This window comes from Ahaetulla prasina, chromosome 8 (assembly GCF_028640845.1).
Source record: "Ahaetulla prasina isolate Xishuangbanna chromosome 8, ASM2864084v1, whole genome shotgun sequence".
Lineage (NCBI taxonomy): Eukaryota > Metazoa > Chordata > Lepidosauria > Squamata > Colubridae > Ahaetulla > Ahaetulla prasina.
The window spans coordinates 885,683-909,168 of NC_080546.1; the positions used below are offsets into that span (position 1 = coordinate 885,683).

Consider the following 23,486-nt stretch of genomic DNA (forward strand, 5'->3'; position numbering starts at 1 on the left):
TCTTTTTGCTTCTGTGATCGAGACAAGAAATGCTGGTTTCTGATTGGGGTGGGTGGGTGGGTGGGTGTGCTTGGCTGCATTCCTCCTGAGGGCCCCCCCACCCCATGTCAGGAAGAGGTCCTTAAATGAGGAACTGGCTTTGTGTTGCTGAGTTGTTATCCAGGCAGCGCAACTTAATTCAGCAGATGCTCCGGTTCCTCTTACCGGCCTGGTTTCTTTGCTTTGGGGGCCCTTCGGACAAATGGAACCCCATTGGTGGGAATGCAGCTGTCAGGCTCTCCTGTTTTTCAAGTGTCTCGAGGACTCTCAGGCACAGGTGATCCAGAGGGAAGGCAAAGGTGGTCCAAGGGCCCCATCACCGGGCGGCTTCTCAGCCCTTCCAGGTCCTGCACAGAGCAGGAGTGGGAAGATGCTGCTGGCCCCTTCCGGTTTTCCTCCCAGTGTACGGGGAGTCCTCCACCTACGACCACAACTGAGCACAAAATTTATCTTGCTAAGATGTTTGCTCAGCGAATTTTGCCTCCTTTTATGACCTTTCTTGCCGCGGCTGTTAAGTGAATCACTGTGGTTGCTCAGTTAGTAACTTGGTTTTACTTAAGTGACCCTGTCTCCTTCATTGACTTTGCTTGTCAGAGGGTCACCAATGTGATCATGCACGAGTCAGTTGCCAAACATCTGAATTTTGATCACGTGATGATGGGGCTGCCGCAACGGTCATAAGAGTGAAAAATGCCCTCAGTCACTTGTTCAGTGCCGTTCTAACGTCGAACTGTTCCTAAATGGCAAGTGGAAGACCACCTGTATCCAATGGGCAGTGGGTGCCTCTGCCTACCCCTCAGACCATCCCTGCCCTCCTGGGGCATCCTTCGTGAGAGGGGCACCTTGAGAAGGGAACGTAGGAGGTCTTATCTTTTCCCAGACCCCTCAACTTCACCGAGCAATCTCTCCGGCTTGGTTGGCAAAGCCGCCCGGCGGGCACCTGTCGGGCAGAGTCCGCTTTGGAGCTGGGTGGCAGGTTTTCTGGAAGTTTTCCTTGCTTCCTGAAAGAGGCTGGGGGGAGGGGCGGATCAGAGAGTGCAACTGCTGGGTGCCCCTCCCGCCTCTCGGAAGACCAGAGGAATCAAAGGCCCCAAATGGGAAGCAGAGAAACGGAAATGCTCGGTTTCAGCAAAGCACATGTGACCCCCGGCAGAGGGTCTTCTCAAAGGGAAGAGCCGGAGGCTTCCAGACGCTCCGAATGGCCCGGCAAGAAAGTACCCAGGATGTAATTTCCCTCTAAGAAAGAAATCCTCAACCGGTCCCTCTCCTTTTCCCTCCTTTTAAACTCTCTTCCGGCCAGGAACTGCCTCGTGGGCATCTCCACCTGGGCTTTCTCCACAACTCTTCTCAAGAGTTGGTGCTTGTGGGCCCAGCCTGGGTGAGTTCGCCACGGGAACCCTTTCAGCAGGAGCTGAAGATGCCAAGGCCCAAATGAGGGGAGCGAATGTGTTTCCTGTGTGGCATAAGGCAGGCATGGCCATTCCTGGAGAAAATGGCTGCTCCTTTGCCCAGGATAAGCCCTGTGGTCTTCAGAGAGGGTCTCACCTGAGGGATAGACGAGTTGGTGCTTGATACAACTGTGAGGTTGGGGGATCTTGGAGTCTTGGTGGACAGTCACTTAAATATGAGCTGGCAGTGTGCTGCAGCTGCCAAAAAAGCCAATGCAATCCTAGGCTACACTAGCAGGCTTCCAGTATCTGAGGGGCTGCCCCAAAGAAGAGGGGGTGGGGGTGGGGTGTCAACCTATTCTCCAAAGCACCAGAAGGCAGGAGAAGAAGCAACGGATGGAAACCAGTCAGGGAGAGAAGCAACCTGGAACGAAGGAGGAATTTCCTGACAGTCAGAGAAGAACTAACCAGTGGAACAGCTTGCCTTCAGAAATTGTGGATGCTGCATCATTGGAGGTTTTTAAGAGAACCATTTGTCTGAAATGCTAGAGGGTCTCCTACTTGAACAGGGGGCTGGACTGGAAGACCTCCAAGGTCCCTTCAAATTCTGTTATTCTGTTATTCAGGTGTGATCCTTACAAGGTATCCAAGGGGATGATAGTCACAATGATGCTATCCGTTCAGTCGTGTCCGACTCTTGGCCTCTCTGTGGGCTCAGGTCTCTCCACATCATCGGATCTTGCACTGCCTCCCTTCCTCTTCATTTGACTGGATTTCCTGATATCTGGCTTGTTTGACGTCTAAGGGTGGCTAACGTCCATAGCAGATTCTGGGAACGGTATGGATAAAGTATATTTTGATTTCATCGAAGCCTTTACAGTATTTAATAACCCATAGCATTCTGACGCAAGAACCAGTGAAGAATGGCTCAGATGACGCCACAATTCAGGCTGTGCTTCACTTCTCAAGAGGCCACTTTGGAAATTCTTGGAGATACAAGGATAGGACGGGTGACTTCTTAGGCCCAAGCTGTTTTTTTTAATCCATTTATTTGTTCTACTAACTGTCAAACCTCCCTGACTTGGTTTTCCTTTGGATCTGCCAACCTCCCATGTGATGGGAGCATGTAAGAGAGACTTGGGACCGCACTCTTCCTCGCTTGCACGTCTGGCACAGACAATCGAGTGAGAAGAGCAACAAAGACGGTTAAGGCTCTGGAAAGGAAAACATATGGAGGATGGTTGCAGGAACTGGGCATGGAAAAGAAGAAAAGAAAAAGAAAAAGAAAAGAAGGCCTGGGGGGACATGATAGCTGTATTTGAGGGCTGCCACAAAGAGGAGGGGTCAACCTAATCTCCAACCCCCCCCCCCCAGGCAGGAGAAGAAACAAAGGATGAAAGTGAGGACAGTTGACCTCTGCAACAGCTTGCCTTCAGAAGTTGTAAGTGCTCCATCACTGGAAGACTGGACAACCATTTGTCTGAAATGGTAGAGAGTCTCCAGCCTGAGCAAGGGGGTTGGACTAGAAGACCTCCCAGATCCCTTCCAGCTCTATTCTGATCGTTTGAGAAGATCAGAGCTGGCTCTGTTTCTCTTAATCATCCTCTTAGCAGTCCTTTCTTTCCGGCTTTGCTGGGGTAGGTAGCAGCAGGGTGACCCTGGCCGAGAAGTGGAATTAATGGACCTTTCTTTTAACAGCGGTTCAATTTCAGTAGCTCTTAATGAGGCCTTTAATAACAAGGTTCTCTAATTAACAAGGCGGCTTTGTCCCTAATCCTCTAATTGTTAACACATTTACTCTGAGTCGGTGTATTTTCTGGGCAGGACAGAAATGGCCTTTTTCTTGTGATTGCTTCTCCTTTGGGACCTACAGGCTCAATCGATCACCCACCCAGAGCAGACAGAAATGTAAATGAAATCAGAAGTTTCCAGCCCTGGTTGTTTCTCAGGATTTGTGGGGAATGGGTTACAGCAGGAGTGGGCAGCCAAGGCCCCTTTATGACTGTGGACTTCAACTCCCAGAATTCCTGAGGCAGCAAATCTGTCTTAGGAATCCTGGGAGTTGAATTCCACAGGTCGTAAAGTTGCCATGGTGGCCACCCTGGGCTGTAGACTGTCCTTCCTTGGTGTTGATGGTAAAAAGAAGGCAATGATGGCCACCTCCTTCCCCCTTAACCCAGTGGGCTCCTCCATGTCTGAAGATCGGCAGCTTCCATTTTGCCGAGGGATGATGATGGCAGCAGCCACTGCAACTGATTGTGTGGGGGTGCTTATGTTGGGCTGGGCTGGGCTGGGCAACTCAACGGAGCTTAGTAGCACAGGGATGGGGAAGACCACCCCAGTTTTAAAACAGGTGTCACCACTACGACCCCTGTGCCGATGGAAGCAACGGGAAACAAACCGTGTGTGCAGAGAGTCTCCGTCTCTCGTGTGGGTGTGATCTACAGAGTAGAGAGCCAAGATCAAAGTGGATAATTTCTGCAGGGGATGGATGGTCATTACAATAAAATAAATGACCCCCCCTCAGGGGAAGAGTGTAATTCAACAGTAGAATTCTCCTCTCTCTTTGTCAGTATTTTGTGTGTACATATTTATGTATTCCCAGGAGGCTGTCAGCGGATATTTTGATGGAGATGTGGTCTGGAGCTATGCCATGTTACTTTTGCTGTTTGGGAGAAAAACTACCGTATATTTCACTCAAACTCACCCACTGGCAAGAACCGTTAGCTCAACAAAAGTATAAACAATGGGAAATTGTAGGCCAGTTTGTGGCATACCTAAGCAAGAATCAGAATAATAGATTTAGAAGGGACCTTGGAGGTCTTCTAGTCCAACCCCCTGCTCAACCAGGAGACCTTAGACTATATTAGACAAATGATTGTCCAATCCCTTCTTGAAAGCTTCCAGTGATGGAGAACCCACAACTTCTGAAGGCAAGTCCTTCCACTGATTAATTGTTCTCCCTGTCGGGAAATTTCTCCTTAATTCTAGTTGCTTTTCTCCTTGCTTAATTTCCATCCGTTGCTTCTTATCCTGCCTTCGGGTGCTTTCGAAAATATGGCAGCCCCCCAAATATTGGAAGACTTGATACCATGTCTCCCCAGTCCTTTTCATTAAACTAGATATACCCAATTCCTGCAACCATTTATCGTATGTTTTAGTCTCCAGCCTAGGAGAACATGGGGAAAATAATGAAGTTGACAAGACAGGAAGTAAGTTAATTAGCACACTGGGCCCTAGAACACGGATTGGTGTACTAATTTTAGATAAGCCTCACTCAGAAAGGAAAAAAAAGACCGTGGAGAAAGCAGCACTAGCCAAACAGAGAAAATGGTGCTAAGAAAACAGCTGGCTTGGCAGATGCACCCAAAGAAACTCAATGGCTGATAAAATAGAGTGAAGAGGTGCCCAGGTCAGGAGCTCCAGACAAAATGAAAGGAGCAGAAGAAGGAGGCCCCGAAGCCCTGGCTGAGAGAGCACACGGTAGCCAGCAGCAACATACCTGAAGGTCAAAGCCAGAAGATCCCATGGAGTGAGAGAACACAAAAGCCGAGCCATAAATCAGACACCCAAACTATAAAACAGTGTGAATTCCAAAATAACAGCTCTACAGAACAAAGATTTATGATGGTTGGATTCCAGGAGTCTTGAGGTTTGAGAGCCGTATTTCATAGCTGATGTGCCTCTTGCCCTGTTCAAGTCCAGCTTGTTGCATTTCAAGTAACTGCAGGAAATTGGCCTCTTCCTCTGTTTTCTCATGCTCTACCTCTGGCTGTCGACATGCCCGGGTCTTTGCTCTTAAGCGCTTGGGACCGTGGCAGATCCTTTGAGGCCTCGGTCAGGCAGAGTAATCCACCCTGGATGGCCCAGTCCAGGATCATCCCCTCAGAATTGGAAGCTTCCTGCCCGTTATCCCCAGCACGGGAAGGTCCCACTCTTCAATATTCACCTCACACGTTTTCCATCAGAAGAGGAATTCATAATTAGCTGTCCAGTGCTTGCGTTGTGGTGCCTTCTGCAGAATTCCCTGCAGGGAAAGGGATGGACAAGCCATCATTCAGCCATCAATCTGAGTTAGATTTTAGTTTGTGGGTTTTATCTTGGGTTTTAATTTTTATATTTTTAATTAAGGCTTTTGAATAAGTTTTTTAATTGTTTTTAGAATTGTATTTATTGTATTTTTTGTCTTTTTAAATGCCTGTAAACCGCCCTGAGTCCTTTGGGAGATAGGGCGGTATATAAATATAAACAATAAATAAATAAATAAATAATAAATAAATGTGGATGACGACAATCCAAGCTTTGGGTTCTCCAGTTCCTCCGGCTGAGGAGCTTGTTCAGAACAAAAGAGCATACAAAGAACGGTTGCAGGAATTGGGTGTGGACAGTCTAGAGAAAAGGGGGTGGCACGATAGCAGTCTTCCAGTATTTGAGGGGCTGCCACAAAGAAGAGGGGGGGTCAACCTATTTTCTAAAGCTCCAGGACAAGAAACAATGGATGGAAACTCAGAAGCAACCTGGAATTAAGGAGAAACATCTTAACAGGGAGAATGATTAACCAGTGGATCTGTTTGCCTCCAGAAGCTGTGGGTGCCCCATCACTGGAGGCTGTTAAGGAGAGACTGGACAGCCATTTGTCCGAAATGATCGAGGGCAGGGCTGTTGAACTCCCACCCCGCAGGCCAGAGGCATCACATGCTGGCCCTGCCCATGCCTAGTTTAGCAAAGGGGAAAAAGTCCTGATACGTCACGTGACGCCGCCCTGATGAGTTTGACATCCCTGATATAGGGTCTTCTGCTTGAAAAGGGGGTTGGACTAGAAGACCTCCAAGGTCCCTTCCGGCCCTATTCTGATTAAGATTAAGATACTACTCTGACTACTCTTCCCTTTTGGAAGTGCCTAAGAAAAATACAGATTTGCAGAGCGCATCAATATCTCCCAGCACTTCTACAACACATAAATAGGACTGAGAGTCCATGCAGTCGCTTCCTGTTTTCAGGAAAGTTCGATCAAGGTTTATACTTTTACTCCTAAATGATTGTGAAAGTCAGTGAATGAGGCGCCTGGCTTTATTTAGGGACATCTGCCGAAGCTCCAGGACTCCGCAGGTTTCAAAGCGTTGGCCGTGTGCAACTCTTAAAAGTGAAGCTGTGGCTGAAGCCATTATCCACTTAATGAGTTTGTGCTGTTTTGTGATAGTCTTGGATGGACACATCCTAAGGATTTCCAGGAAACTTTTGTGAATTTGTGTTTCTCCCGTGTTAGCTGTTTCATGGAAGCTCCAGAAGGGCTGATCAAGAACAGAATTCAGAGGTTGTTTTGTTCGCTCTTTGGCCAGTTGTCCAGAAATGGCCATTGGCTCTTCAGCAAGACGCAAGGGTGGAGACCGATCTGTTCTTCTGTTCTCCAGGAAATTCTTCACTCATCTCTTGCACCTCTGGTGGCTCATCTCAAAGGCGCTTTTTCCAACAGGCAACTGGACTTCCTTGATTTTTTTAAAAAAATATTTTGCTTCTCATCCAAGACGTTTCTTCAGTTTTTCTTCTTTGAACTGAAGAAGCTTCCTGGATAAGAAGTGAAACGTTTTCAAAGGGAAAAAACCCAAGAAGGTCCAGTAGCCTTTTGGAAAAAGCACCTTTGAGACAACCATGACCCTGAATGGTTGAGAATCTCCATAGACATCTCTCAGGGCCGTGGTGGCTCAGGCTGTAAGATAGCCTGTTATTAGAACACAGTAGCCTGCAATTACTGCAGGCTTGAATCCCACCAGGCCCAAGGTTGACTCAGCCTTCCATCCTTTATAAGGTAGGTAAAATGAGGACCCAGATTGTTGGGGGGGCAATAAGTTGACTTTGTAAATATACAAATAGAATGAGACTATTGCCTTATACACTGTAAGCCGCCCTGAGTCTTCGGAGAAGGGCGGGATATAAATGTAAATGAAAAAAAAAGAAAAAAAGAAAATTACAATAACCCCAGTAATGAAATTGGCCCCAAACTAACAATAAGAAAACACTCCATTGGAACTAATCAAGGAGAGCATTAAGGAGAAACTTCCGAACAGTGAGGACAATGAACCAGTGGAACAGAAGTTGTGGATGCTTCAACACTGGAGGCTTTTAAGAAGAGGCTGGAGAATCACCTGTCTGAAATGGAATAGGATCTCCTGCTTGAGCACGAGGCTGGACTAGAAGACCTCCAAGGTCCCTTCCAGTTCTATTCTGATTGAACTCACCTAACCACCTGGTGTGGGCGCTTGAGGGAGCGACATGCCTTCAATCCCCTCCCAGAGGCTTTCGGGGTGAGGGCCACTCGGATCTTAGCTGGGGAGGGGCTGTTCCCACAGCAGGCACCACAACTGAAAGCTGTTTGGCCCAATCAGAGTTACGCGGCTCTGCTTGGGGGCAGAAAGAAGATGGGGAGGGGTTCCTTCTTCTGGCCAGGGAAAGAATGTCTTCTACTAACCATAGGCCACCAGCCAAGGAGATGAAGGCAAATGTACGTGTCCCAGGAAAATGTTGTGGGATCCAATCTGGGTCAGTCACGGGGACCAGAGCTTTGGTCTTCTGAGCCGGAGCCCATCCTCAGGGACCTCCTCTCTACCTGAATGCGGGCACAGGTTCCAAGGAGAGAGAAGCTCCCTGAGGCTGGGCTCCAGCACGACTCCGAAAGTTCCCTGGTCCCAGTGACTGACCCAAATTGGATCCTGCGAGTCCACTTCTGCCTGGACCAGAGCAAGGACCCCTGACATGCAGCCCTCCTCCCAGGGGGCTTTGAAAGCTCTTTGCTTCAAGATGGAAAAGAGGCCGTCTTTGTCAACCCCACGTGCAGTCAGGCAGTGAAACACACATGTTGGTTGATACATAAGCCAAGCGGGAAAGAAACTCTGCCTGTACCCTGATTTTTTTTAAAAAAAAATAGGTGTAGAAGAAATAGGAACATCATCTTGTGCAAACATGTAATCTGACAATAAGAATTTCCTTGGCATCCCTGGCGTTCATTAGAAGATCCTTGGAGCCTGATCTGGAAGGTGGGTTCAGGGGCCATGGGGGTGCTTTCTTCTTTGGAAACAGAAGTTCCCAATCCACCCCAAATCTCCCTCCCTGCCACCTTTGCGGTCTTTGCAACAGTGTGAAAGTTAGACTTCTTCCTCCTTTCTCTGTACAATATAAATTTAAAGGAGACAAAAAGTCAGAAATGGCCACCAAACTGCGGTGTCTCCTTAGGATCCCACCAAGTTGTGTAATTTTATTAAAGCAGCCAGACATCGCCACATTTCCGTTTCTACATTTGTGGAAAAAAAGAACGCCCCTTGTTTGTTTCTGAAAACAATCCAGCTGCGATACATCACCTACATCACCCACATTAAGACGGATGCAGAGTTTTTGTCTGTCCTGAATTTTCTGCTCCTGGGAGTCACCTGACCTGTAAGAACAGCCACAATTAAGTGATAAATTATCCGCGTCCTGGTTGCTTGAGTAGGAGAGGCTAGTTTGACCGTTTTGTGTCCCGTGCAAGTTGATTCATCTACACAATTCACTTTCCCCATCATTTCTCATGCTTGTCGTGAAACCACCACCCTGTGCTGAAGGAATGCTTCTCAATGAGTTTGAAGTCAAGCCAGACCAAAGTGAATTCCTCCGTCATTAGCAGAATGGAGCATTCAGGTTTTGGAGAGATGTCCAGGTGACCTGCTGCTGCCCTCAACTGTCTGGAACGGTAGAGGATCTCCTGCTTAAGCAGAGGGTTGGACTAGTTCAGGGGTCTCCAACCTTGGCAACTTTAAGACTTATGGACTTCAACTCCCAGAATTCCTCAGTCAGCAAAGCAAAGCAAAGCTGGCTGAGGGATTCTGGGAGTTGAAGTCCACAAGTCAAAGTTGCCAAGGTTGAAGACCCCTGAAGTAGAAGACCTGTTATTCTGTTCTGTTAAGTCCTGTACAGTGCCAAGTGAGGCCTCGGGATGAGTGTTGAAGGGCACGTTGACAGCCGTTGGGTCCTTCATGGAGAAATGGAGCGATCGTCTTCATTTCCAGACGCAAAACGCCTCTGCGTTTTGTTCTAAGCAAGAGTGACATGAGAGGCTGCCATCTCTCCTCTCGGTCGATCTCTTGAAACGCATGAAACACATCACAAATGTTGTGGTTTGTGTTCAGGACGAGGGACCTTCGCTGGCGGGTGATGGCACCCTGAAAGATTTCTCCTCCAGCGCTGATGGGAAGGCTTGTCCAAACGTCTCCTGGATTTCAGGGTGCCAGATCAGAATTCTGCAGCCCTTTCCAGGATTATTCAGTCCTTCCGTAGTTTCCTCTCACTGGAATAGAATAAAGGAATTGTGGTTTTATTTTCTCCTTTTGAAATTGCTTCCTTTATTGTCCTCCTGGCTTTTTGGAGATGAGAAGGTATTATGTCTATTTAGAATAAAGCACTAATTTTACCTGGCAAAGAGAAGAAAGTTTCATTCATCTAAAACATTGTAAGTAGTAAGGATAATTAAAAGGGTTTGTTTGGGTTTTTTTGCCCCCAAGGCTTCATTAGCATTGAAAATAGACTTCAAAGGCTTGAATTCCAGGAGAGCAGTTGAGCCTTCTTCCACCCTTGAAAGTCTCAGCTACGTTTTGTGGCCTTTTCAGCGGCACACTGGCCTGTTGTGGCCCGAACTTCCCGCGGGGGATGTGAAGATGGCCTTATCTATAGAAGCACCAGGCCAGCCACTCATGGTCCCATTGTCCAGAGGACCTAAAACTTCTGGAAAGAGCTCCTTTTCGCTCTGCTTGCATTTTCCAATCAAATATCAAACTGCAGGTCGAGCCCTTTGCCTGAGTTGCTGTAGCCTTCTCCGTCTGATGGAGAGCGACACACAATTTCTTCTGACAGAAATCCTAGACTCTCCTCCTGGGGCCTCCAGCCGAGTCCATCAGGGAGAGAAAAGGACACTTTGGAATTGCTGAATTCTTTGAGTGTTTACCAAAAAATTCTAGGAAACCGGGACCAAAGTAAGAAAGGAAGCTGCCGCCCTCTATGTAAACAGAATAACAGAACAACAGAGTAGGAAGGGACCTTGGAGGTCGTCTAGGCCAACAGCAGCAGACCCTAAAGCAGGGATCTCCAACCTTGGCAACTTTAAGCCTATTATCCCAGCCAGCAAATCTGCTTGGGGAATTCTGGAAGTTGAAGTCCGCCAGATTTAAAGTTGCCCTAAAGTATTTCAGACCAAGGGTTGTCCGATCTCAGCCATGGAGCAACTGCAGCTTCTGGAGGCAAGACGTTACACTGGTTTATTGTTTCCACTATCAGCAATTTCTCCTTAGTCCTAGGTTGCGCTTCTTCTACCGTCTCAGCATCTCTTTGATTCACGGTTCTACCTTTGGGAGCCGCTTCTGGCTTGGAGGCTTCTAGCTGACCCTGTTCCTAGACTGGGCTTTGCGTAGCTTGTGTGGCTGCAGACGCCTCCCGTTCTCAGTCCATAGACCTGAAGACGTGGATGGAGAGCCCCCCCCCCCCCAAATTGAAATGGCTTTGGCTTTTTTTACTGCAAAAATACCAACATGGCTGCTCCCTTGAAAGGCAGGTTTTCTAGATCTTCAGACCTGCCTTTCGAGCTTCTAGCGGAAGCTGTGGAGCCTCCACCTCTCACAGGTCACCCCAAGATCATTCTCTGGGTCTGGCCATCTTCTTTTCTCCTTAATAGCTCTGGTTCCAGTTGTGGCTTCAATAGACATATGCTTTTCTTGTTCCTTCTCTCTCTCTCTCTCTCTCTCTCTCTCTCTCTCTGTGTGTGTGTGTGTGTGTGTGTTTCTCCTTCCCTCTCTCTCTCTCTCTCTATGTCTCTCTCTCTCCTCCTCCTTCCCTCTCTCCCTCCCTTTCTGTCTCTGTCTTCTTCCCTTCCTCCCTCTCTCTCCTTCCCTTCCCCCACTCTGTCTCTCTCCCTCCCTCCCTCCCTCTGTCTCTGTCTCTCCTTCCCTCCCCTCCCTCTGTCTCTCTCTCCTTCCTTCCTTCTCTTTCTCTCTCTGTCTCTCCTTCCCTCCCTCCCTCTGTCTCTCTCTCCTTCCTTCCCTCTCTCTCTCTCTCTCTCTGTCTCTCTCTCCTTCCCTCCCTCCCTCTCTGTGTCCTTTCCTCCCTCTCTTTCCTTCTTGCCCCCTCTCTCTGTCTCTCTCTCCTTCCATCCCCCCCTCTCCATTTCCCCCCTTTGTTGCTTTTAATCACAGGAAAAATTGGAATTCCCTTCTTCTTTTTTTGTAGGAATGTAATCAGCCTCACCCAGTTTATTATCTCTTTCACACTTTCTTTCTGTGTTCTCTCTCTGGATGGTTTTCCTTGGCATCTGCCTCTCCCTCCTCATAATTTCCCCCAAGGCTTCATAATTAATCACTAAAGATTTATCTGTCGTGAGCAACAGGGAGAGTTCAGCTGATCACGTTCCTCCAGGCAAGACGAGGCAGGTGGAGGAGCAGAGGCAGAGCGGCTCCTGACGCCGAGTCCAGGGAAGCAGCTCACCCACTTCAGGCACCGTCTGGTTTCTGGGTAGAGCCCTAAGTGGAGGGAAAGGACCTCTGGCGATTCTCTGCCATCCGGGTCACGGTTGTCCCAAAGGGGCTTTTTCAAAAGGCAACTGGACTTTCGCTTCTCGTCCAAGAGGCTTCTTCAGTTTTGTCTGAAAGGTGGAGAATGGAAGGATTTGTATTCTTTGCTATCACCTGGTCATTGGCCGCTTGGAGGTCATCCCAGGTTCCACACCCATTTGCACCATTCAGGTGACCCTGAGGGCACAGATAAACCTCCAAGAGGGAAATCTTTGGGAAGCTCCAAAGTCCAACCCTCTTTCCCGGATCCTCCCGCTGGCTTCAGCTGACCCGAGAAGCTCCTTTCCCTTCCTTTGAGGTCCCCTTTTGGCCTTTTGACGGGCTTGGCCCCACTCTGAGCTTCAGGCTGGGCCAGAGACCAAATGCCTTTCCTGGCATTGCGCAAAGCGCAGCTGCCCCATCCCAGAAGGCAGGTGCCGGGCTGCAGAGGGCGCTACCTTCATCCTCCTCTCTGTCTTGAAGCAGACTTTGCAGGCCTGACGCCCACTCTGGGAGAGAAGCCCTCTGGGTGGGGGGATTAAACTCTGGGATTTTCCCCCACCAATTGGCCTTGAAGGTCTTGGCAGATGGTTTGGAGCTAACCACACATTTTTAGATTTGCCGACAGTCAGAACTGAAGGAGTAAAGGGCGTCTCTAGATTGGGGGAGGCCGTCAGAGGGGCGAGTGGGGTTCCCTGGATGAGAAGTGCTGCTGAGAAGGAAGAGCCAGGAGACCGACCGTGTCTGGGCCTCAGAGGCAGAGAGGGAGCGTTGGGGAAGCCCACAGAAGCCGTGGCCTGAAGTTAATTGGAAGCAGCGCTGGACGACACCAAACAATGGCAGAGCCGTTTCACCTCTAGTGGGTATAGGCAGGGCTCGACCTACGACCACCACCGAGCCCCAAATTTCTGTTGCTAAATGAGACAGTTGTTAAGTGAGTTTTGTCCCATTTTACGACCTTCCTCGGCAGAGTTGTTAAGAGAATAATTGCAGTTGTTAAATTACGTTAAGTAAATGCAGTTTCCCCATTGGCTTTGCTGGTCAGAAGGTTGCAACCCTGGGACACTGCGACCGTCATAAATATGAGTCATTTGGCAAGCACCTGAATTTTGATCATGTGACGGTGGGGATGCTGCAGTAGCCCTAAGTGTGGAAAAAGGTCATAAGTCAATGCTTTCAATGCCGTTGTAACTTCAAACTAAACGGATCATTGTCGGTCGAGGACTGCTGGTAAGTGAGGGGTTGGCCCCTGGGGGCCCTGTAGAGAGTTTGGGTGTCGGGTCTCCCCAGCCTTGGCTGGCGCCTGCAGCGGCCTGGGCTAAGTGTTGGGGCTCTTCCAGACGACCCTTTTGAATGATTTGGATAATTTTCAGATCTCTTTGGAGGTAAGGAGGGGCAAGTGGGTTTGCCTATGCAAGTTTTATATGGCGCCTCATTGCTCTTGTCCTGACTCTTGGGAGGAGAGGAACGAATCAAATACAGACAATGTAGAGACACCAGATGCGATTGGAGACCTGGAGCTGCCCAAACTTGTGTGCCCCAATTTTAAGTTCCCCTTTGACCACCTGATTCTCTGAGTGCCGTTAATGGAGGTGCTGAGACAGGAGCTGCGTTTCAAGAGAGCTTCCAAAAGGAGTTTGGCTTCTGTAGCTTTTCAGTGGATGCGTTGACAGGAATATTTGGATCCTTCTGGTAGCCGTTTTAAGTCTGGAGGCTTTGCTTTGCATTCTTTCCTGTCTCTTCTGAGGGGCCTATTGTGATGAGCTGTTTCCATGAAATGGAGACAATGGGGGGGGATGGCTTGTGGGGAATCTGCTTGAGAAAGGGGGCTGCTGGGGGCCACACCAGGTGTGCGGGCTCTTCTCCCGGGCTCCTCCTGCTCCCAGACTCACCTGGAGCCTTTCTCTTTGCTTTCCAGGGCAAGGTGGCACAGACCGCCTGCATGTCTGCCTGCAAACACCTCTCCACCTCCCTGATGCAGCAGCTCCTGGAAGCCGAAGTCCGACAGCTGTCCCTGGGTGCCTTGCAGCTCTTCAGCCTGGATGTGGCAGAGTGCGAACGTAAGGATGCCCCTCGCTCGGGCTCCAGAGCCAATCACGGGAGGGAGCAGAAGGTGGTGGTGGTGGGGCCTAAAAAATATAAGAGAAGAACAGGGATGGAAGGGACCTTGAAGGTCTTCTAGTCCATCCCCCGATCAAGCAATAGACCTTCTACCATTTCAGACAAGTGGCTGTCCAATCTCTTCTTAAAAACGTCCAGCGTTGGAGCACCCACAACTTCTGGAGGAAAGTCATTCCACTCATTAATTGTTCTCACTGTCAGGAAGTTTCTCTTTAATTCCAGGTTGCTTCTCTCCTCGATTAGTTTCCATCTGTTGCTTCTTGTCCTGCCCTCAGGTGCTTTGGAGAATAGTTTGACTCCCTCTTCTTTGTGGCAGCCCCTGAGATATTGGAAGACTGCCATCATGTCACCCCTAGTCCTTCTTTTCATTAAACTAGCCAAACCCAAATCCTGCAACCGTTCTTCCTATGTTTTAGCCTCCAGTCCCCTTACTGTCTTTATTGCTCTTCTATGCACTCTTTCTAGAGTCTCCACAACTTTTTATATTATATTGTCACACCTGCATTCCCTGGGGACGAGCTTTGGTCTGCTCTCCTCTTGAACCCATCAGGTTGACCACATCCTTCTTCGCACCTCAGCTGGACCCTGCCCGGCCCTGCCAAACACCCGCAGGATCCCACTTGGGAGGAGATGCTTCCTTGTGGCGTAACCCCTTATCTTGGGTCTGCAGGTGGCCTCACCTCTTTCCTTGGGGGTGCAGGACCAGGCAGGAGAGGATCCCTACTCTGTGTTTATAGCTTATGGTGAAAAAAGATGTGCCTAGATAGTGGCACCACTTGTGGCCACTATTTTGACTTTCCTGGCTCCCTGCCTCCTCTCGGCACGTGGCTGTGTCACAATGAGTGGCAGGGCCAAGGAACCAGGAGAGAGTTCAAAGCCCTCTGCGTTTATTCCATGCTACCTGTTTACACGAATCTGATCTACTAACGGTCAAGGTCAATTGGCAGCCGAGAAGGCCCGCTGGCCTTCTGAGGGGGATGGGCTGAGGTCACTTATTGGGGGCGTAGACTCCAGACTGACCACGTGTTTGATGCCGCCTTCGGACTCGGCCTGGTCACTCGTGCAATAAGTCCCTTCTTCCAAAAGAGGTCTTCTCAGATGCGGCCTGCAAAACAGATCCTCCGCTTGTGGTGAGAAGAGCTTGCAGGGGGCCCCAGAGGCCTCGGGAAGAAGGGGCTTGCTAGAGCCTTAGAGGAGGGGTCTCCAAACTTGGCCCTTTAAGACCAGTGGAGTTCAACTTCCAGAATTCCCCAGCCAGCGCACTGGGACCCCTGCTGGAGAAGATGCCGTGACTGAAATTTATCCTCCAGCTGATCTTTGTGCAATGGGGGCAACCAAGGCCCACCCCCTCCCCAAATGCCACTCGGGCAGGTTAATGGCAGACGGATGTGCATCCCCGGCTCTCCTATCGATCCGCATCTGATTCCCCCCAACCTCGAAGCCTTTCCTGGCTCCCCTGGAAGGAGGTTCAGCCCAGAGAGTTTTGCTGACAGGAGGAGGAGAAGGTGGAGAAGCTGGAAGGCCCAGAGGAGGCCGGGGATGCAGCTGTTTCGGGAGTTTTGGGCAGGTTGGATCGGGAGGGTGGATAATTTCCTTCCCGTTTCTCTGTTAAGGGCGAGAGGGGGAAGATGCGATTGGGGGAGAACTAGAGGCAGTCCTTGACTTACGACCATTCATTTAGTGGCCGTTTGAAGTTGCAACGGCACTGGGGAAAAAAAAGGGATTTATGACTTCATCCAAGAAGCTTCTTCTATTCTGAGGAGCCGAACTGAACTGAAGAACTAAAGAAGCTTCTTGGATGAGAAGCGAAACGTCTTCAAACGAAACCAAGAAAGGAAAGTCCAGCTGCCTTTTGAAAAAGCTCATTGAGTTACCCTGGGCAGGAGAAGGAAAATACCGGAGAAATACCTTCGCTGAAATACAGCAGAGGAAGGTCTCCCTTGCACAGGGCCCCACGTGATCTGCCTTCCCTCAGCCAAGGCCCCGAGAAGGAGGAAAATCAAGCCAAAGAAAGGCAGAGCTTCTCTGGAAGGCAGGGGGGAAAAAAAGAAAGAAAGAAGGGCTTCGGAGCAGTTCAACCTTTTCCCTGCCTAAAACTCAGAGCCAGCCTGGAAGAGGGGAGGTTTCGGGCTCTGCCATCCCGCCGGGGTGGTTGCAGCCCCTGTTAAGAAAACCAGAAGAAAAGTTACGGCCTCTGCCAGGGACCACCATCGGTTTCCAAGGGTGCCCACTGAATTCCTGTCTTCCCCAGGAAGAATCATTCAGGGATCTTGGAAAACTCAGCCTCCGATTCCCAGGAAGCTTCAGGACATTCAGATGCTCAGCTCATGTCTCTTTCCCTGTGGTCGGCTGAGGAATTCTGGGAATCACAGTCCACAGACCGCTGCTTTCTTTACGTCACAGTGCAGAGGAACTCACAGCTATTTTGTAATGTACGGAGGGTCCCTGATTTATGGCCGCAATTGAGCCCAAAATTTATGTTGCTGGGTGAGAAATTTGTTAAGGGAGTTCTGCCCTGTTTTACGACTTTTCTTGCCACATTTGTTAAGTGAATGACAACCGCAGTTAAGTTAGTAACAGGGCTGTTAAGTGGATCTTGTCTTCCTTGTCAGAAGGTGGCCAAAGGGGATCCCGTGACCTCAGGACGCTGCGACCGTCATAAATATGAACCAGTTGCCAAGCATCCAAATGTAAATCCCGTGGCCCCAGGGAGGCTGCAACGGTCATAAGTGTGAAAAATGGTCCTGCGTCTCTTTTTTTCAGTGCCGCCGAACGGTCACTAAACGAACTGTTGTCCTTGAGGCCTTGCAAGCAGACGGAGAAAGAGCATCTGGTGGGAAGAAGTCCCGTGGAATGGCTTTCTCCTGAGACAAGGTCCCCAAATCTACCTCTTTGGATCCCTCAGAAGGGACTCTGGAACAGTCTGGGAAAGTCTCCCTCGCTCTCTTCCATCCCATAATGCCGGTTCAGATCTATAGGTTCATCTCTAGGGCAGATAAATGGATTGCCCAAGGAGCAAAGTCTCCATTTTTTGTAGAGACCACTCATGAACCGTCTTCAGGGGTGGGTTCTAGTTACCTTTACTACTGGTTTGCAACGGGAGTGTATGCATGCGCAGATCATCAATCATGATGTCCGGGCGGGTGGGCGGAGCCTCCCGCCTCTTTTACTGCTGCTTCTAAAGGCCCGGACAGAACCGGAAGCAACCTCCCACTGGCTGTCTTGTTCCAGCCTTCTTCCATGCTCACTTTTGGCTCTGATCAGGGCTGGCTTCCTTCAGCTTCCTTGGAGAAGCCTCACGGCTCCTCCTGTCTCTCAGGAGAGCTGAACCCCCCTCAGTGTCTCGGCTTTGGAATGCCCTCACCCTCTCTTGTTGGGGTCCTTAAGGGGAAGCACCTGGTCTGATCCAGTGTCTGGGGGGCAAGGGTGGCAGGGACAGCGAGGTGGTCGCTGGCCCAACCTCTTTGCAGGTCCTGGCGGCAGAAGGAGTTTCCGTTTGTTCCTCCACCTTGCTCAAGGAGAACTCTTGAAAATAGGTCTTGGTCCTGTTGAAGATCTCTTGGGGCCTCCAGGGTCATGTGTTAAATTATAATGTCGCCAGAAAGATTGGGCTGAGGTAGGGTTTGAAAGTCAAGCTGTCATTTTGGTGACAATTTTGGTGAAAAATGGGTTTGAAGATCACGGACACAGTCGAGGCAGGAAGCATCGGGAAACAGAAATCTTGGACTCCCATGAAAAGGCCAGATGGTTCTGCAGAAATGCTGAGAAAAATGACGAAGGAGCCACTGTCTGCAAGCTGCTCCAAGAAGATCTCAGATGTTCCTCATAAAGACCATCAACCAAACCTAGGCTGGAGTGTTTCAGAGATGGGAAATCCATGATGCAACCTTCTCCTCCAGCTTTAGCTCCAAGAGGGATCACCGATTCCGCCCCAAACTGGGAAGAATCTTCTGGATTAGTCCATAGTCCATGTCAAAGCAGAAGAAACACAGCAAACTATATTTCCACACCCATAAAAGATTATATGTGCTAGTCAACATCTTCTCCTTCTCTTCCTCTTTTATCACTTCATGAGTCAGGGGAACAAAATTGGAAGTACAAAGTGATAAAAATGGTGATGTCGGACCCCCCCGCAAAAGTGAATTGAAGTGGAATTCAGTGCTTGATCTCTTGAACAGAAGCCTTGTTGACCATGGAGCTCGTGTGCTTTCCAGTATTTCACTTTTTTTTAACGAGGTGTCTCCATCAAGCTCTTTCATAATGCAAAAACTGGAAATTGCTCTTCAAATATTACTCCTTTGATTTTGCAGAGGCGCCAAAGCTGGAGATGAGCCATGGCCGCTGTTGGCAAGAGACCATATGCTGGGGATGGTTCACAGAGAGGAGGGTCTCTGGATGCCCTCTGAGCCATCAGCACAACTCTGGCCAAGAGCAGGCCTTCTCCCTGGGTGACCAAGTAGTGGTCTGAATCTGTCAAGGGTCGAACTGGGCGACACGGTCAACTGGATTGCTTAAAACGGCCATAAGCAGCAATGTGTGACTTTGAATGGTCACTAAACAAGTGGTTGTAAGCCGCGACTACCTATGTGAGGTAGAGCTTGGGTGGCAATGCTGCAGCTCTCCTCCTGCATGCGTCTTTGCACCTTCCCCTTTGCCTGCTGGTCCAATGACCCTGAAGGGTGTCCTGACTCCTGACCCTCAGCAAGCCCGGAGGCCTCTTGGCTTGAGCACCTGGGCTGCCTGGGGTTGCTAGACCAGGGGATGCCGGGGCTGGTGAGACCCCGAACCAAGAACCCAACTGCATAAGTTGAGCAGGCTTTGAAATTCTCAGTCTTTGATGTCCTGCGGGAAACCCGGCAGGGTGGAGGATGGGTTCCAGGTGGGGATTTTAGGATGGTCACCATGGTCATAAGCAAATGGCCAGGGACCCCCAGAGCAAAGGCTCTTCACCTTGCAACTCCTTACCTGTGTCTTGACAAATGAAAGCTGCCAGAGACAATATTACACTTGTTCTCTGGGCCCTTACCTTGGCTACCACTCGGTTCACGGGCGCCATTCAACATGCTCGTTTAAACTCCTATCCAGCCTGTATGGCCTGATACCTGAGGATGGGCAGACGACCTTCTCCGGGTAGAATCCGGGCGCCCGGGCTCCCCACTGCGAGGAGACGAGGATGGCAGAGTCAGCGCTAGCCTTTCCTGGGTGACCAAGTAGTGGTCTGAATCTGTCAAGGGTCGAACTGGGCGCCCGGGCTCCCCACTGCGAGGAGGAGAGCCAATGGAACTGGGAAGGGGAAATTGTTTCTGGGACTGTTCATCATTCCAAACTGTAGCCTGCAAGATCCGTAGACTCGCTAGACTTTGTGGCTTAGCTAGAACCATTCCAGTTATGAAGCTAAAAAGCGAGAGATTCTTGTTCTGAACAATGCTCCACGTTTAAGGTTTGGACCTACGTCTATGGAGAGTCTCCATCATGCAAGGGACTTTTTCCAGAAGGCAACTGGACTTGAAAATATTTCACTTCTCATCCAAGAAGCTTCTTCACTGAAGAAGAACAGAAGAAGCTTCTTCACTGAAGAAGAACAGAAGAAGCTTCTTCACTGAAGAAGAACAGAAGAAGCTTCTTGGTTGAGAAGCGAAATGTTTTCAAGGAACAAAACAAGAAAGTTCAGCTGTCTTGTTCCAGCCTTCTTCCATGCTCACTTTTGGCTCTGATCAGGGCTGGCTTCCTTCAGCTTCCTTGGAGAAGCCTCACGGCTCCTCCTGTCTCTCAGGAGAGCTGAACCCCCCTCAGTGTCTCGGCTTTGGAATGCCCTCACCCTCTCTTGTTGGGGTCCTTAACGGGAAGCACCTGGTCTGATCCAGTGTCTGGGGGGCAAGGGTGGCAGGGACAGCGAGGTGGTCGCTGGCCCAACCTCTTTGCAGGTCCTGGAGGCAGAAGGAGTTTCCGTTTGTTCCTCCACCTTGCTCAAGGAGAACTCTTGAAAATAGGTCTTGGTCCTGTTGAAGATCTCTTGGGGCCTCCAGGGTCATGTGTTAAATTATAATGTCGCCAGAAAGATTGGGCTGAGGTAGGGTTTGAAAGTCAAGCTGTCATTTTGGTGACAATTTTGGTGAAAAATGGGTTTGAAGATCACGGACACAGTCGAGGCAGGAAGCATCGGGAAACAGAAATCTTGGACTCCCATGAAAAGGCCAGATGGTTCTGCAGAAATGCTGAGAAAAATGACGAAGGAGCCACTGTCTGCAAGCTGCTCCAAGAAGATCTCAGATGTTCCTCATAAAGACCATCAACCAAACCTAGGCTGGAGTGTTTCAGAGATGGGAAATCCATGATGCAACCTTCTCCTCCAGCTTTAGCTCCAAGAGGGATCACCGATTCCGCCCCAAACTGGGAAGAATCTTCTGGATTAGTCCATAGTCCATGTCAAAGCAGAAGAAACACAGCAAACTATATTTCCACACCCATAAAAGATTATATGTGCTAGTCAACATCTTCTCCTTCTCTTCCTCTTTATCACTTCATGAGTCAGGGGAACAAAATTGGAAGTACAAAGTGATAAAAATGGTGATGTCGGACCCCCCCGCAAAAGTGAATTGAAGTGGAATTCAGTGCTTGATCTCTTGAACAGAAGCCTTGTTGACCATGGAGCTCGTGTGCTTTCCAGTATTTCACTTTTTAACGAGGTGTCTCCATCAAGCTCTTTCATAATGCAAAAACTGGAAATTGCTCTTCAAATATTACTCCTTTGATTTTGCAGAGGCGCCAAAGCTGGAGATGAGCCATGGCCGCTGTTGGCAAGAGACCATATGCTGGGGATGGTTCACAGAGAGGAGGGTCTCTGGATGCCCTCTGAGCCATCAGCACAACTCTGGCCAAGAGCAGGCCTTCTCCCTGGGTGACCAAGTAGTGGTCTGAATCTGTCAAGGGTCGAACTGGGCGGCACGGTCAACTGGATTGCTTAAAACGGCCATAAGCAGCAATGTGTGACTTTGAATGGTCACTAAACAAGTGGTTGTAAGCCGAGACTACCTATGTGAGGTAGAGCTTGGGTGGCAATGCTGCAGCTCTCCTCCTGCATGCGTCTTTGCACCTTCCCCTTTGCCTGCTGGTCCAATGACCCTGAAGGGTGTCCTGACTCCTGATCCTCAGCAAGCCCGGAGGCCTCTTGGCTTGAGCACCTGGGCTGCCTGGGGTTGCTAGACCAGGGGATGCCGGCATCCACAGCCACTCTGTCTTGGGGGGATTGAGCTTGAGCCTGTTCCTCCCCATCCAGACCCGTACGGCCTCCAGACACCGGGGTGGTTCGGTGTAGAAAAGTACAGCTGAGTATCATCCGCATACAGCTGATACTTCACACCGAAACCACTGATGATCTCACCCAGCGGTTTCATGTAGATGTTAAACAGAAGGGCGAGAGAGACCCCTCGGCACCCCACAAGTGAGGCGCCTTGGGACGACCTCTGCCCCCCTGTCAACACCGACTGCGACCGGTCGGAGAGATAGGAGGAGAACCACCGATAAACGGTGCCTCCCACTCCCAATCCCCCAACCGCGCAAGATCCGTAGACTCGCTAGACTTTGTGGCTTAGCTAGAACCATTCCAGTTATGAGGCTAAAAAGTGAGAGATTCTTGTTCTGAACAATGCTCCACGTTTAAGGTTTGGACCTACGTCTATGGAGAGTCTCCATCATGCAAAGGGACTTTTTCCAGAAGGCAACTGGACTTGAAAATATTTCACTTCTCATCCAAGAAGCTTCTTCACTGAAGAAGAACAGAAGAAGCTTCTTGGTTGAGAAGCGAAATGTTTTCAAGGAACAAAACAAGAAAGTTCAGCTGTCTTTTGAAAAAGCACCTTTGGAACGCTTGGGCAATATCTTCATTAATCAGTCATTGGAATGTAAAGGATGAGCTGAAGATGGATGGATGGTAATATTATTTTGCCTGCCACAGTCAAGAAACTTTCCTCCGGTTATAATCCTAGGAGTACAGTTGCTGTTCCAGAAGAATAACCTCCAGTTCAGCTGCAGAGAAAGCCATGAAGCCACCACCCAAAGAGCGGTCCAAGGGAAGTTCAGCCAAGAGATGATTTAGGGCCAGGCACTCAGCACATCTGGCTGTCCAGGGAAGAAGAACGGCTCATGGCGGACCCTCTAAAGAGTTTTAAAAAAAGGTCCAACTTAGAATTAAGGAGGAATTTCCCGACAGTGAGAACAATCGGCCAGTAGAACAATTTGCCTTCAGGAGCTGTGGGGGCTCCATCACTGGTGGCTTTTAAGTAGAGTGTGGACAACCGTTTGCGTGGATGAGATCTTTAGCGGGGTTGGAGTAGAAGACCTCCAAGGGCCCTTCCAAATCTGTTTATTCGGTATTTTGGTTGATACCTTGTAGATTTTCTCCCTGGGCTTTAAAGCCAAAAGAAAAATCCTGCCTGTGGCCAATAGACATTTCTCGGGGGGGGGGGGGGGGACAATTGCTGAGTCCATCCTGGGGTTGCTTCCAGCACCCGTCTTCTGCCTGCTTTGCGTCCCAAATGGGGGCCGGGGGATACTCAAGCAAGTTCTTCCTTTCCTTAGATGGGGGCAAAGCTCAAACCCAGTGTACCTTCACGTCCCCTTTGGCTGATAACAGTCTTCAGAGCAGGATAGAACGGCCTTTCTCCAGTTGAGGTGGGCCGAGGGCCTTGCCTTGCCCTTCATTGGGACTTAGAAAATCTGGCCATTCAGCCGGTCCCCTAGCTAGAAGCACAGAGCCCCTCCACCCCAGGGGCTGCTAATGGGGGAAAGAGGGGGGCCTTGGGGGATGAACCCAGAAGGACTGGGATCCCTGGGAGATATTTCCTGTTCAGTTAATTGTCCCAAGCGGTTGCCATGTAACTCTGGTTAGCTGCATTGTCCCAAAGGTGCTTTTTCCAAAAGGCTTTCTTGGGTTTTTTTCTTTGAAAACATGTCTCTTCTCACCTAAGAAGCTTCTTCAGTTCTGAGAGCTGAGCCTCTCCAGAGACTGCATGCAAAGCTTTTCCAGGGGTGCCGCAGCATTTCCCCCCTGCTGTGTGTCGGCTATTTATATCTTTTTTGGGAGGAGGGTTGCCTTTGAATCATATTTTTCCCGAAGGCCATCACTCTGCTAAACAAATAATTCCCTCAACACTGTCAGACTATTTACTGAATCTGCACTACTATTAATCGTTTCATAGTTCCCATCACCAATCTCTTTCCACTTATGACTGTATGACTATAACTTGTTGCTGGCAATCCTTACGATTTATATTGATATATTGATCATCAATTGTGTTGTAAATGTTGTACCTTGATGAGCGTATCTTTTCTTTTATGTACACTGAGAGCATCTGCACCAAGACAAATTCCTTGTGTG

The 23,486-nt window shown here is 49.4% G+C and overlaps 1 protein-coding gene across 7 annotated transcripts in view; it reads left to right on the forward strand.

Moving 5' to 3' along the window:
* The window catches only part of EXOC6B (exocyst complex component 6B), a 164,915-nt gene that overhangs the window by 102,254 nt on the left and 39,175 nt on the right, over nucleotides 1–23,486 (forward strand). For all 7 annotated transcript variants that reach the window (XR_009156410.1, XM_058193846.1, XM_058193848.1 and 4 more), the window contains one exon: nucleotides 13,908–14,049. Coding sequence is in view for 6 of the 7 variants with exons in the window: in XM_058193846.1 (XP_058049829.1) it covers nucleotides 13,908–14,049 (142 nt within the window). In the remaining variant the exon portion in view is untranslated. The remainder of the gene's footprint in view (nucleotides 1–13,907; nucleotides 14,050–23,486) is intronic.